Source organism: Salmo salar, chromosome 12 (genome assembly GCF_965601325.2).
Source record: "Salmo salar chromosome 12, fSalSal1, whole genome shotgun sequence".
NCBI lineage: Eukaryota > Metazoa > Chordata > Actinopteri > Salmoniformes > Salmonidae > Salmo > Salmo salar.
In genome coordinates, this window is record NC_138302.1 from 22,320,952 (window position 1) to 22,335,977 (window position 15,026).

The 15,026-nt window shown below is 44.6% G+C and overlaps 1 protein-coding gene across 7 annotated transcripts in view; it reads right to left on the reverse strand.

The window, feature by feature from the left end:
* Positions 1-15,026, reverse strand: part of LOC106592565 (calcium voltage-gated channel subunit alpha1 Ab) — a 181,969-nt gene that overhangs the window by 40,549 nt on the left and 126,394 nt on the right. For all 7 annotated transcript variants that reach the window (XM_082958725.1, XM_082958728.1, XM_082958730.1 and 4 more), the window contains exons 26-35: positions 10,629-10,728; positions 10,205-10,365; positions 8,236-8,373; positions 7,797-7,998; positions 7,199-7,363; positions 6,849-6,959; positions 6,315-6,398; positions 822-938; positions 564-629; positions 317-414 (exon numbers count right to left, since the gene is read on the reverse strand). In XM_082958725.1, the coding sequence (XP_082814851.1) occupies positions 317-414; positions 564-629; positions 822-938; positions 6,315-6,398; positions 6,849-6,959; positions 7,199-7,363; positions 7,797-7,998; positions 8,236-8,373; positions 10,205-10,365; positions 10,629-10,728 (1,242 nt within the window). The remainder of the gene's footprint in view (positions 1-316; positions 415-563; positions 630-821; positions 939-6,314; positions 6,399-6,848; positions 6,960-7,198; positions 7,364-7,796; positions 7,999-8,235; positions 8,374-10,204; positions 10,366-10,628; positions 10,729-15,026) is intronic.

A 15,026-nucleotide genomic window follows, 5' to 3' on the forward strand; every position in this document is an offset into this window, starting at 1 on the left:
TACACACACACACACACACACACACACACACACACACACACACACACACACACACACACACACACACACACACACACACACACACACACACACACGGATGCATACACATGGACAAAAACAAACAAAAACATGTGTGTCAGTGTGGGAGAGAAGATAGAGGGTGAGAATAATAGAAAACAGAGAGAGAGAGAGGGTGAGGGAAAAAGAGAGAGAAAGAGAGAGAGGGTGAGGGAGGGAAAGAGAGAGAGCATGGATATTGACAAAACGAGAGAAGGAGCATATGAAAGCAGAGAGAAAGAAAGAGTGGACAACCCACCTGAACAGTAACATGAGTGCCATGATGAAAGTCCTGAAGTTGTTGTGTTCATTGATGGCACTGCCTTCCTCCTCGCCCAGTGCCAGATTACCAAACAACTATACACACACAGAGGTAAAGGAAGTGACCATTTAGGGCTGAATTCTGACTATTGACATCCATCATTGGCTATTGACATCAATGGCATGAACAGAAATCATTTTCTGAATAAATTCTTTATTACAGAGGCTATGTCAGCAGTACTCACCTGCATCCCAATGATGGCGTAGATAAAGAACAGCATGCCAATGAGGAGGCACACATAGGGCAGCGCCTACCGGTGGACACACAGGGAAGGACATTTTCAGTGTTAAGACCACAAACAGCTTAACTGCCCATATCAGACTGGACATAGGAAAGCAAGAGCTGTGTGTGTTTGTTCATGTGTGTGTGTGTGTGTGTGTGTGTGTGTGTGTGTGTGTGTGTGTGTGTGTGTGTGTGTGTGTGTGTGTGTGTGTGTGTGTACCTTAAATGACTGGACGAAAGTCCAGAGCAGGATGCGTATAGTCTCTCCTTGTCTCAGTAGCTTGACAAGACGAGCCGCTCGAAACAGTCGAAGGAAACTCAGGTTGATGAAGTTATTCTACAGCAGCGATGTGTGGGTGTGTGGGTGTGTGTGTGTGTAGGTGGGTGGGTGGGTGTGTGATCAGAAGAAGAGAGAGAGGGAAAGAGACAATTAGTTTCACTGAACTATTATCGCCCCTCCATCAAAAAGCCAATATCAAACCAAAACAAAGAGAGAGGAGGACAAAAAGGAGAGAGAGAGGAGGTTAAATAGGAGAGAGAGAGGAGGTTAAAAAGGAGAGAGAGAGAGAGAGAGGAGGTTAAAAAGGAGAGAGAGAGAGAGAGAGAGAGAGGAGGTAAAAAAGGAGAGAGAGAGGAGGTTAAATAGGAGAGAGAGAGAGAGAGAGGAGGTTAAAAAGGAGGAGAGAGAGGAGGTTAAATAGGAGAGAGAGAGGAGGTTAAAAAGGAGAGAGAGAGGAGTTTAAAAAGGAGAGAGAGGGGGTTAAATAGGAGAGAGAGAGGAGGTTAAAAAGGAGGAGAGAGAGAGGAGGTTAAATAGGAGAGAGAGGGGGTTAAATAGGAGAGAGAGGAGGTTAAAAAGGAGAGAGAGAGAGAGAGGAGGTTAAATAGGAGAGAGAGGGGGTTAAATAGGAGAGAGAGAGGAGGTTAAATAGGAGAGAGAGAGGAGATTAAATAGGAGAGAGGAGGTTAAAAAGGAGAGAGAGAGGAGGTTAAATAGGAGAGAGGAGGTTAAATAGGAGAGAGAGGAGGTTAAAAAGGAGAGAGAGGAGGTTAAAAAGGAGAGAGTGAGGAGGTTAAATAGGAGAGAGAGAGGAGGTTAAAAAGGAGAGAGAGAGGAGGTTAAATAGGAGAGAGAGGAGGTTAAAAAGGAGAGAGGAGGTTAAATAGGAGAGAGAGGGGAGGTTAAATAGGAGAGGGAGAGGAGGTTAAAAAGGAGAGAGAGAGGAGGTTAAATAGGAGAGAGGAGGACAAATAGGAGAGAGAGGGAGGAGGTTAAAAAGGAGAGAGCGGAGGTTAAAAAGGAGAGAGGAGGTTAAATAGGAGAGAGAGGGGAGGTTAAATAGGAGAGAGAGAGGAGGTTAAAAAGGAGAGAGAGAGAGGAGGTTAAATAGGAGAGAGAGAGGAGGTTAAATAGGAGAGAGAGGAGGTTAAATAGGAGAGAGAGGGGAGGTTAAATAGGAGAGAGAGAGAGGAGGTTAAATAGGAGAGAGAGAGGAGGTTAAAAAGGAGAGAGCGGAGGTTAAAAAGGAGAGAGGTTAAATAGGAGAGAGAGAGGGGAGGTTAAAAAGGAGAGAGAGAGGAGGTTAAATAGGAGAGAGAGAGGGGTTAAAAAGGAGAGAGAGAGGAGGTTAAATAGGAGAGAAGGAGGTGAAAAAGGAGAGAGAGAGAGAGAGAGAGAGAGAGGAGGTTAAAAATGAGAGAGAGAGAGGAGGTTAAATGAGGAGAGAGAGAGAGAGGAGGTTAAATAGGAGAGAGAGGAGGTTAAATAGGAGAGAGAGAGGAGGTTAAAAAGGAGAGAGAGAGGAGGTTAAAAAGGAGAGAGAGGGGGTTAAATAGGAGAGAGAGAGAGGAGGTTAAAAAGGAGAGAGAGAGAGGAGGTTAAATAGGAGAGAGAGAAAGGAGGTTAAAAAGGAGAGAGAGAGAGGAGGTTAAATAGGAGAGAGAGAGAGGAGGTTAAATAGGAGAGAGAGAGGAGGTTAAAAAGGAGAGAGGAGGTTAAAAAGGAGAGAGAGAGGAGGTTAAATAGGAGAGAGAGGAGGTTAAAAAGGAGAGAGTGAGGAGGTTAAATAGGAGAGAGAGAAGAGGTTAAATAGGAGAGAGAGAGGAGGTTAAATAGGAGAGAGAGAGGAGGTTAAATAGGAGAGAGAGAGGAGGTTAAATAGGAGAGGAGGTTAAAAAGGAGAGAGAGAGAGGAGGTTAAATAGGAGAGAGAGAGGAGGTTAAAAAGGAGAGAGAGGAGGTTAAAAAGGAGAGAGTGAGGAGGTTAAATAGGAGAGAGAGAGGAGGTTAAAAAGGAGAGAGAGAGGAGGTTAATAGGAGAGAGAGAGGAGGTTAAATAGGAGAGAGGAGATCAAATAGGAGAGAGAGAGGAGGTTAAAAAGGAGAGAGCGGAGGTTAAAAAGGAGAGAGGAGGTTAAATAGGAGAGAGAGGGGAGGTTAAATAGGAGAGAGAGAGGAGGTTAAAAAGGAGAGAGAGAGGAGGTTAAATAGGAGAGAGAGAGGGGTTAAAAAGGAGAGAGAGAGGAGGTTAAATAGGAGAGAGAGAGGAGGTTAAAAAGGAGAGAGAGAGGAGGTTAAATAGGAGAGAGAAGGGAGGTTAAAAAGGAGAGAGAGAGGAGGTTAAAAAGGAGAGAGGAGGTCAAAAAGTTAAATTATTCAAATGATACCAAAATCCAAACATAACACAACAGACCTGACTAGAAGCCAAAGAAACACACAACGCAAAACAAAAAGTATGGAACGAAAAGAGTGTTAAAAAAAAGAGATAGAACGAAGAGAGAGAGAAAACAAAAGGAGAAAATCATAATTGAAAATAAATGGAAAACGTCATCATCCAATCCGGTAAGAGTAGAAGGTTGTATATTTATTTTGTATAAAAACCAAATGCACTGATCTTAGGGGGGGCAAGCAGGCCACAAGGTATGGAGGTATTGGCATCCAGCAGACAGGACGCACATACACACACACACACACACACACTGCACTCGTCAACCGCACACACACACAGGAAGCTGTCACGGCTCGCCACTAAGTGATTGGCTGAGATTGGTCATGAGGTGTTCAGCATTCTGAACATGTATATATATATATATATATATATATATATATATATACACACACTGAAGGGAGGCTCAAATTTAGAGGGCCGGTTTCCAAAACAGAGATTAGTTCTAGTCCTGGATTAAATACAATTCTCAATGGACAATCTCCATGGAAAGTGCATTTCACTCCAGGACTAGGTCTAATCTGTGTCTGGGAAACCCATCCAGAATCTTAGATTGTTATTGGATTGTGTGTGTATTTAAAATATTTATGTCTTTCTCTCTAATCTATCAGCACAGCTGGAACCACAGTGATAATAATAATAATAATAATAATAATAATAATACTCCTTTCAAGATACCACCTCCTGTCTACCCTAGCCTCAGAATGTCTTGTGCCACGAGGTACAGTACTGTTGTGTGGCACAGGTTGGCGTGCAAAGCAGTAGTGGGAGGAAGACGAGGAGGAAGACAAGAAAGAGGAAGCTAGCATGCAGACAGATCCAGCTTCAATGCAGGCAATGGCATGGCAACACTATTACAACTACCTTCTGTTTAGCAGGAGGCTGAAGAGTAGAGCGCCAGTGTAAGATGCTACAGCTGCATGCAGACCAGTGTTAGAGTATCCCTCTATCTGGTCAAGCAGAACAGAAGCCTTGGCTAGCATTCACACGTCCTTCTGGCAGCACTACGGTAAATGTGTGAGTGTCCGTGTGTGTGTGAGTGCCAAATCTATGCAGAACATAACAGTAACCAATTCATGTGCATTTGTGTCCGTGATTGTGTGTGTGTGTCTACACAGTGTTCCAAAAAGGTTCCTTCCTTCAGCAGAAGAACACTTTTAGGTTCTAGATAGCACCTTTTTTTCCTCAGAGTGTAGGTGTGATCCTATTCGTATGTGTGTGTATGTAACCTTTATCCATGAACTAACCAATAGTGTGCCAGAAGGACCGGATCTTTCAACAGTTGCTGAGAGGAAGCCCGCTGGAGTCATCAGGCACACGCACGACTCAACAGCCAATCGGAAGTGCATGCACTTGGGTCGGAGGTCAGGGGTTAAAAGCAGCTAAGCCCAGAAGGTTGGGGGTGAAGGGTCAGGGAAGTCAGGAGGAGGGCGGGGCCACACATTGGCCAATGGGGATGCGAGTAGGTGTGAGAGATAAATTACAAACCAACCTCCTACATGTGGCAGGTAGATGTAGAAGGATGGAGGGAGGAGGATGGATACAGTGAGTGTCAGCGAGAGGAGTCGGTGGTGGTTTGGTGATGATTTGGTGTTTTTTGGGGGGCATGGCAACAGCACACCATCACACAACAGCACACCACACAGTCGGCGTCATGGATTGCATGGGGCAACATGGGAGGGGATTCATAGTGCATTTCGATTGGATGGATTTATCATAAGTAGGAAGTAGTAGTGGGGGCGTAGGACGCCAACAAAGCAGAGAGGTTGTTTAAAGAAAGCATGTAAAAAGATAGAACAGGAAAAGGAATCATTATGAAGGTAGTTACAACATAGTTACAACATAGGTATAACATAGTTACAACCATAGAAATATAGTCTTTAGAAAGATTATATTTCTATAGTTACAACAAGGCCACAGAACTTTGGAAGCACATTCATGCTCAAAAACACATTTTGTATTTGTTATTTTTTGGCATGAATCTGCTTCCATACAAAACATCAGTCAACAACAACACAGTTTGAGTGGTTTTGTTTCAGGCTATCCTCGTGGTCACATTAGGTAAAGATCTACACTGTCTGCCCCACGGCCGTTGTGATTGATTTTGTTTTGTTTGACGAAGCAAGGTGGAGAGCACTGGGGAAGCGACACGCATCGAGCTCAAACAATACAGCTCAAACAATACATAACGCTGCAGTTCTGTCGCACAACAAAAAAAACGTGTTGGTTGTGAGCAGTCATTTCTTTGTTGTTGTATTATCGCAAACGGGCGTGGCAGTTCCACCAATGAAGACGTCCAGCTGTAAAGCATTGAGCTCAGTGTATTGAGATACTGTAGGTCTGCTGTAGAATGCGACTACGGGGATAGTCTGAAACAAAGCGTACATAACATTTCAACTGCATCATGAATTCTTACCACTGCCATCCTACTACACACAGCGAAACATCTATCATATACAACACAGGATGAAGCACAATTACAAACAGAAATATGTGGGAATAGACACAGACAAGCAAGACTTGACAACACAACAACACACACATAACATTGGGTTGGATGGCAATTTGAGCGTTCCAATAGACGACCTACTATCCACCACAATAATATCTTGCAGCTGTACCGAACCTCAATGTAAAGACAGTGGGTGTGTCCCAACAACATCTAGCTCCTCCTACTAGGAAGCACTAGCTCACTATTCCCCACAATTGTAAAAGCATCAGATTTGTGTATGGATAAATTCAAGGGAGTGTCCACCGATGAAATCCATGAAGGGAAGTGAACAAGTGCACACTTCAGGAGAAAGGAGAGAGTATTGTGACGCACCCAGTATCTTATTAATAAATCATAGATTAGTGGTAGACATTTACAGGTCAGGTGTGTATGTGGTAGACACATGTACACACCACCACATACTTACTAATTCCCATCCCCCTGCTAATTCTTACCACACACATAACCTATAGTACTATGCCCCAAGACGCACTTACCCAAAATTCTGTCACCAGGATATCAGTGAAGCTTCCGAGCACGGAGACAAAATCAAAAATGTTCCATGCGTCTTTAAAATAATTCTGTTAGGGCACAGGAAGAGAAGACATATTTTAGCCAATCAGAGAGCAGAGAGACAGAGAAGTAACCAATCACATTTCTCCGACATCGCACAGGGACAGGAATGAATGCGCACCAGTCAATCACATTATTGTTACCGTGGTGACGGGGGGAAAAACAAGATACATAAACCAATAGCAGTGCAGAGAGACAGGGGGGTAACCAATCACATTGCTCCTAGTGGAGGACAGCGACAGGAAGGAATATGCACTAGCCAATCACATTATTGTTACCATGGAGACAGGGACCATAAGCCAATCGCGTCGCGTTTAGAGAGTAGCTAGGAAAGCATGCTCCAGTTGTGTCCACTAAAATAACCTGACCTCTAAATGAATAATAGGAATGGAAGCTCTAGCAGATATGGCAGGTCACTCTGGATGGGCGGGAGCGTGACAGCGTGCGTCTAGCCTCACCAAAACCCCGAAGGCGATGATCTTGAGAATACACTCCATGAAGAAGAGGGTAGTGAAGACGATGTTGATGTTCTTCAGGACTTTATCATAGGTGTCAGACGCCCCATTATACTGAACACAAACACACACACACAGGAGGAAAAACACATGAGTTATGCTAGCATAGCTCAGTGGCCGTGGGGTTCATCTCACCCTGAGATTAGAAGGTTTTCAGGAAATAGGAACGTTAGGTGGATGAACACAATATAAAATGTTTAGGGATGAGTTCCCCAATTTGCTAGACAGATGGCTCCTGGTAGCGTGCGTTGCGTTAGAATGAGGCCATCTGTCGGAGGACGATATGTTCTCACCTTCATCATGAGGACTATAGTATTGAGTGCGATCAGACCCATGATGCTGTACTCGAACGGTGGGGACACCACAAACGACCACATTCGGAACTGGAAGCTCTGCTTGTTCTTGGGCATGTGGCGGGTCAGGGGCTTGGCGTTTATGGCAAAGTCTATACATCCTCTCTGGATGGGGGGACGACAGAGGAGGAGGAGGAGGAGGAAGGAGAAGAAGATTAACAATACTTTATTCATCCATACCAGATGGAAATGTGTCTTCTGCTGTACGCAACTCCTCCCATATATACAAACACACAGAATTTTTCCCTCTGCTCTTTCCTCCCCCCTTTCTCCCTCTCTCCACCCCTCCTCCCTCCTCATTTCCCTGCTCTCTCTCCCTCCCCTCATCCCTTTCTCACCTCATTATTTTTCACACTGTAATCCTTCATCTGATCTCCCTGCTCTCTCTCTCTCTCTCCTCCCTCTCTCTCTCTCTCCCTCCATCCATCCCTCTCTCACCTCATTCTTTTCCACCCTGTAATCCTTCATCTTATCTCCCTGCTCTCTCTCTCTCTCCTCCCTTCCTCCCTCTCTCTCCCTCCATCCATCCCTCTCTCACCTCATTCTTTTCCAGACTGTAGTCCTCCATCATCTTATCCCCCTGTTCTTGGAAGGTGATGATGATGAGAGCAACAAAGATATTGACGAAGAAGAAGGGGAAGACAACGAAGTACACCACGTAAAAGATGGACATCTCCATCCGGTAGCCCGGACTGGGACCCTGATTCTCATAGGTCGCATCTACCGAATGCTTTAACACCCTGCGGGAGAGAGACAGAGATTACGGGATACACTTTGTACCTTCTTTTAATACGAGACAGAGAGAAAGAAAAAAGAGAGAGAGAGGAGAGAGAGAGAGAGAGAGGGAGCTGATTCTCATAGGTCGTATCTACCCAATGCTTTAACACCGTGTGGGAGAGAGACAGAGATTAGGGTATACAGTATAGAGATTGAGGTTGAGCCATGTGTAGAAAAGGGCTGGTGTGTGTGTTACTCACTGCGGCCAGCCCTCTCCAGTGGACACAGTGAAGAGGGTGAGCAGGGCCCAAGGCACGTTGTCGTAGTGGAAATCGTACTTCTTCCACTCCCGCTTCTGAGCTTTTACTTCATTCCGTTCGTACACCAAAAACTCTCCCCTGAGATACACACAGAAACACAAGGAGTTAGCAGACAGCATGTCTGTGTGTGTGAGAGAGAAAGAGAGAGAGAGACAGAGGGGGAGAGAGAGAGAGAGACAGAGGGGGAGAGAGAGAGGGAGACAGAGGGAGAGAAAGCGAAAGAAAAAGAGAGACAGAGACAGAAGAGAGTGAGTGAGAGAGAGAGAGAGACAGAAGAGTGTGAGAGAGAGAGAGAGAGAGAGAGAGAGAGAGAGAGAGAGAGAGAGAGAGAGAGAGAGAGAGAGAAGGGTAGACACAGGAAAACCTGTCTCCCTGTAGAGGAAAGGCTGTGCAACCACAACATAACAGCAGAACCTGAGATAGAGCTGCATTTCCTGACAAAATGTGAAAAATATAAAACAATTAGAGACTGTCATTTCCCCAAATTTGAAACCCTTATTCAAGGTTTCAAAGACCTCTCTGATGAGAGTAGGCTACCTGTCCTGTTGGGGGAGGATGCAGAGAGCTGTGGATTGGCAGCGCACTACATTGCTGCCTGCCATAAGATGAGTGACAGTGTCTGACAGACCAATCAACCTGCACATGTCCTCTACTGTATGCTTATGCAAATTGTTATTGTTCAATATATGGTTATTTTGACCCTTGGTTATTGCTGTTACTGTTGTCCTGTTGACAATTCTGATTCTTATTATTTTCATATTGTGAATCTCCAAAATAAGCTTTGGCAATATGTACATTGTTATGTCATGCCAATAAAGCAAATTTAATTGAATTGAAAGAGAGAGAGGACAGAGACAGACACACAGAGAGAGAGAGGACAGAGACAGAGACAGAGAGAGAGAGAGAGAGAGAGAGAGAGAGAGAGAGAGAGAGAGAGAGAGAGAGAGAGAGGACAGAGACAGAGAAAGAGAGAGAGAGAGAGAGAGAGAGAGGACAGAGACAGACACACACAGAGAGAGAGAGGACAGAGACAGAGACAGAGAGAGAGAGAGAGAGAGAGGACAGAGACAGAGAGAGAGAGAGAGAGAGAGAGAGAGAGAGAGAGAGAGAGAGAGAGAGAGAGAGAGAGGACAGAGACAGACACACAGAGAGAGAGAGAGGACAGAGACAGACACACACAGAGAGAGAGAGGACAGAGACAGAGACAGAGAGAGAGAGAGAGAGAGAGAGAGAGAGGACAGAGACAGAGAGAGAGAGAGAGAGAGAGAGAGAGAGAGAGAGAGAGAGAGAGAGAGAGAGAGAGAGAGAGAGAGAGGACAGAGACAGACACACAGAGAGAGAGAGAGGACAGAGACAGACACAGAGACAGAGACAGAGACAGAGGGAGGGAGAGAGAGAGAGAGAGAGGACAGAGACAGAGAGAGAGAGAGAGAGAGAGAGAGGGACAGAGAGAGAGAGAGAGAGAGAGAGAGAGAGAGAGAGAGGACAGAGACAGAGAGGACAGAGACAGACACACAGAGAGAGAGAGGACAGAGACAGAGACAGAGAGAGAGAGAGAGAGAGAGAGAGAGAGAGAGAGAGAGAGAGGACAGAGACAGAGACAGAGAGGACAGAGACAGAGAGAGGACAGAGACAGAGAGAGAGAGAGAGAGAGAACAGAGACAGAGACAGAGACAGAGAGAGAGGGGGGACACAAGAGAAAGGACTAAAAAGTGGTTGAGCTTTTAAATCCATGTGTGGAAAATATGGTTGGTTTGTACTCACATGCCCGAGCGTGTGTGTGTGTGTGTGTGTGTGTGTGTGTGTGTGTGTGTATGTATGTGTTCTCCTGTGTATTTGTGTGTGTTTTGCCTGTGTATACAGTGTGTGTGTGTGTAATGTGTGTGTGTATATGTGTGTGGGTCCAGACCTGCAATCGCGCTCAAACTCCTTGGACTCGTCAGTGCAGTAGAAGAATCTGCCTTTGAACAGCTGCACAGCCACCACAGCAAATATAAACATGAAGAGCATGTAGACGATGAGGATGTTCAGGACGTTCTTCAGAGAGTTCACCACACAGTCAAACACAGCCTGGTGGACAGAGAGAGGGGGGGGGGGAGAAAGAGAGTGTGAGAGAGTGTGTGAGAGAGGGAGAGAGAGAGAGAGAGAGAGAGAGAGAGAGAGAGAGAGAGAGAGAGAGAGAGAGACCATACAGGTAGAAATACAGTAGTAGAGGTGTCACATATAAATATACAGACTAGCTTGAACTGACACTATATGGTTTTCACAAGATACACACACACACACACACACACACACTCCCCCTTGACCCTGACCCCCCCACCCCCCAGTACCTTTAGCTTGGGGAGTCGTTTGATGGTCTTGAGAGGTCGTAGTACCCTCAGTACTCTCAGAGACTTGATAGTGCTGATGTCTTTCCCCTTGCCACTCCCCCTACAGGTTGGCATAGGAATAACACAACAACGTCAGTGCCGGGGGGGGAGGTGGAAGTTAAAGTTCAAAGGGCACTTACCACACCCGTTTGTGAGAATATAGGCCTAACCCATTCTTTACCCATTCTTAGGGCCAGGAAAAGCTCCTGTCCTGGTTGGGGTAACTTATCTCTCATACAGAGATAGTCAACAGTTGACAAGGCTAGCACACTTGTCTTACACAGGTTGAAACATAGTAGAGACAATCAGATCTCAGTCTCTTCTTCTGCAAAAAAAATAAACCTTGTATATGAATGACATGAAACGATATGTGATCAGTTGTTTGATCAGCTGGTTTCATGGCCTTGAGAAGCATGTTTCAACCATTATCAACAGGCATCTTCTGACGGGATGCCCGGCCAAACCTCTTTCTTTCTTTCTCACAACATTTCATTATCCAGGACAATGTGAGTGGATGTCAGGGTGTTACAGTGTTATTACAAGGCAGGATTATCATTTAAACAATAGAATCCATGAGCCTGATACCATTATGGGCGAAGTCCCAACAGGGTTGAATGGTTTCCTTTCCTTATCTCCTTATACTGCTGTCTATAAAAGGGCTGGATACCATTCCGGTTTATTGGCACCCTCAGATAAGTGATGTGACTTGAAGGAAAGGAGACGAGGAAAGGATGCTATCTGAGACGATTGGGACGTGGCCATATGACATTGCTGATGTCAGTCACGAGATGTGACATCACAGATAGAACACAGAACAGTTCATTCAACCAAAAGGAGGAATTATTTAGTTTGTGTCATCAGGGCTGCGTCCGACATGTCACCCTATTCCCTATATAGTGCACCACTTTTGACCAGGCCAAGGGCTCTATATAGGGAATAGAGTGCTATTTCAGATGCATCCCGTTGTGGTAAATGACAAACGGCATCCTGTGTTTTTATGTGCCTACTTGCTTTTATTCATAACAATAAGGGGCTGTAGATCCCATGATTTGTACTGCCTATAAAACAATATCAGGGAAAGAAAAATCTCGATGTCAAGGGGACCATATCAGAGAGTTGATCTTTACTGTAAGTGGAATGACAGCCATTTTAAAAACAAGGACCGTCGGCTGGCGGACTGCCAAGGAGCAGGAGCAGAGTGTGTGTGTGTGTGTGTTGTGTGTGTGTGTGTGTGTGAGAGAGGTCTTTCATCAAGCCTTTAACTATGAACTGCAGAGGTCTGCTCTCTCAAATTCTCAAGACAATTCAATTCATTGGTGATTGATTGAGTCTGGGCTTTGGCAACTGTAGTGTGTTGTTTATGTGTGTTTCGATAATCAATATGCTTTACTCTGCTGATCCTCAATAGACTGATTAGAGTCCTCTCTATCAGAGCAGTATGAGAGTATTAGAGAAAAGCTCTTCTCGGGATAGGCGTTAAGAATTTGCATTTATAGCAACTGTATTATAGACACCTATACAATGATAGCATGTAGCATTAGCTACCATATATAGCATGTAGCATTAGCATGTAGCGTTAGCTACTGCATATAGCATTAGCATGTAGCATCAGCTACTGTATATTCGATTAGCATGTAGCATAAGCTACCGTATATAGCATTACCATGTAGCAATAGCACAGTATATGCGATTAGCATTACCTTTAGCTGCAATACATAGTGTGAGCATCAGCTACTATATATAACATTAGCATTAGCATAAGCTATAGTATATAGACCTATACAATGATAGTAAGTAGCATTAGCAAGAAGCATGTTGCATTAGCTACAGTATATTATAGATAGCAAGTTGCAATTAGCTACAGTATATGGCCTACTGTAGACACCTATTAATACAATGATAGCATCTATGTTCATTGGTGAATTGCATCTTTCAGATTTTTAACACTTGCTTTAGCTACATTAAGCAATACACTATACATCCGGTTTGTACTGCGTTGAATCACTTTAGGGGGATATCATGAAGTGTTCCAATTGGTTCCTGAGGGTGGAGGGGTTCCCGGAATGGTCCACAGGCAGACCAAATGTGGGTGTGACAACAGTGAATGGAGGAAGAGAAGGTAACGAGAAACGGCGAGAATGAGAGCGGAACGACTAGAGGAACAAAGAAAGAAAGAGAGAGAAGCCATTTTGGACCAGACAAAGAGAAAGAGAGAGACAGCAGAGACAGAAAGAGAGAGAGAGACAGTGAGACAGACAGAGACAGAACTTTACTTTACTTTGTGAAGCTCCTGTAGAAATCACCAAGGCAACGACAGCGAGAAAGGGTCAGTGACAGCAACAGAGAGAAAGAACAAAAGATGGAGGGATAGGGAGAAAGAGAGGAAGAAAGACAGAGACACACTTACAGAGATAGAAAACACAGCTAGAGACAGGAAAGGGGGAAGGGGTTTGGAGAAGGAGAAAACACCCATATGAGAGACGGACAGAGAAAATAGGAGAGGAAAGCAAGATGGAGTGCTTTTGGATAGATCCAAACCCCAACCCCCTCCCCAACACTCTGACTCCTCCCACCAACTCTGGTTGCTATGACAACAACAACAACAACTGTGATGTCGAAGATGGAATGTTTACATACCTGTTCACAAAAAAATGACACTTACTTATTTCCTTTGATTACCTTAATAATATTGGTAATAGTGCAGACCCATTTCTTTTGATTACGTAATACTACTAATAGTGGAGACCTTTCTTTTTTCTGATTACATATAAATAGAAAGCCTTACTGGGACTATCTAAACATTACTAAATTCTAACAATTGTAACTAGGTTCTGTTACAAAAGGTGGCGTAGTCTTAAACCTGCTACATGCATTATTACCTATTTACCTGCTATATACATTACTTACTACATTATTAGTAGTACTACTTAATACTATGAATATTACTAGCACTATATATACTATTATCATTACTTCTACTCACTTACTACCGACACTATTATATTATCCCTAGGCTGCAGTCCAAACTCAAAGTAGACAGCCCTCGGACGTAAACCCTCAGCCCTTGAATGACGTTTTACATCCGAGTGTACCTTAAATGTCCCTTGCCCAAGTGAGGGAGAGTGATGATCGGAGAGGCAACGTCCTTCGTGGAAATCTTGAAGTTTAACTTAAAAACAACCAACCTAAAGCTATTAATGTACCTAGTACGCTAATGTATCTAGCTAGCACTCCTGTCAGGTAGCTAGCTACAGTAACTGGCTAGCTGGCTAGCTAGTTTTATAGTTTGATAATTTATTCCAATAAATTACAGAATCCCCAAAAATATATTTATGAAGCTATCTACATTTTTTTTACCTCTTTTTCTCCCCAATTTTGTGGTATCCAATTGGTAGTTACAGTCTTGTCCCATCGCTGAAACTCCCAAACGGACTCGGGAAAGACAAAGGTTGAGAGCCGTGCGTCCTCCGAAACACAAACCAGCCAAGCCGCACTGCTTGTTGACACAATGCCCGCTTAACCCGGAAGCCAGCCGCACCGATGTGTCAGAGGAAACACCGTACACCTGGCGACCTGGTCAGCGTGCATTGCACCCGGCCTGCCACAGAAGTCGCTAGTGCGCAATGGGACAAGAACATCCCTGCCAGCCAAATCCTCCCCTAACCCGGACGACGCTGGGCCAATTGTGTGCCGCCCCATGGGTCTCCCCATGGGTCTCCCGGTCGCGGCCGGATGCAACAGAGGCTTGACTCGAACCCAGAATCTCTAGTGGAACAGCTAACACTGTGATGTAGTACCTTAGACCACCGCGCCACTCGGGAGGCGAGCTATCTACATTTTATAGGCTCCTCACTACGAGACTAAGCCAATTTGCCAACGATAAAATCATAATTTTGTCTGACCACCAGAGTTTGACATGTGACTACAGTTTGCATTGAATTGTGGGTCATATCAACCCCACAAGTGATCAAAGTTGTTCACTCGCTCCTTCTAGCGAAAGTGAGGGTCGAGGGGGCAACGTTTGGGAATTGGACCTCCACTTAAGATAGCAATCAAACTGCATCCGGTTTCGACAGGGATTCTCCAGCGGGAAAGTGGCTGGTGCGAGGGCAGAGGGGGTTTGTTTGGACTGCAGCCCTACTCTCCTGTTGGATCCTCAAAGCCATTCATTGATGGTTAGAGGAATCGGTTCAGCCCTCTACTTATCTATCTATCCCTGTATTCATTTAACAGCAATACTTATCGATCCTAGTCAGCAATTTACTTAGTCAAATAACTAAACACAATATTCTACAAAGTTCTCTCTAAATAGGTGGAGTAGTCAGGTGGAAAGTACCTGGAGCCTTTTTTCACAGTAAC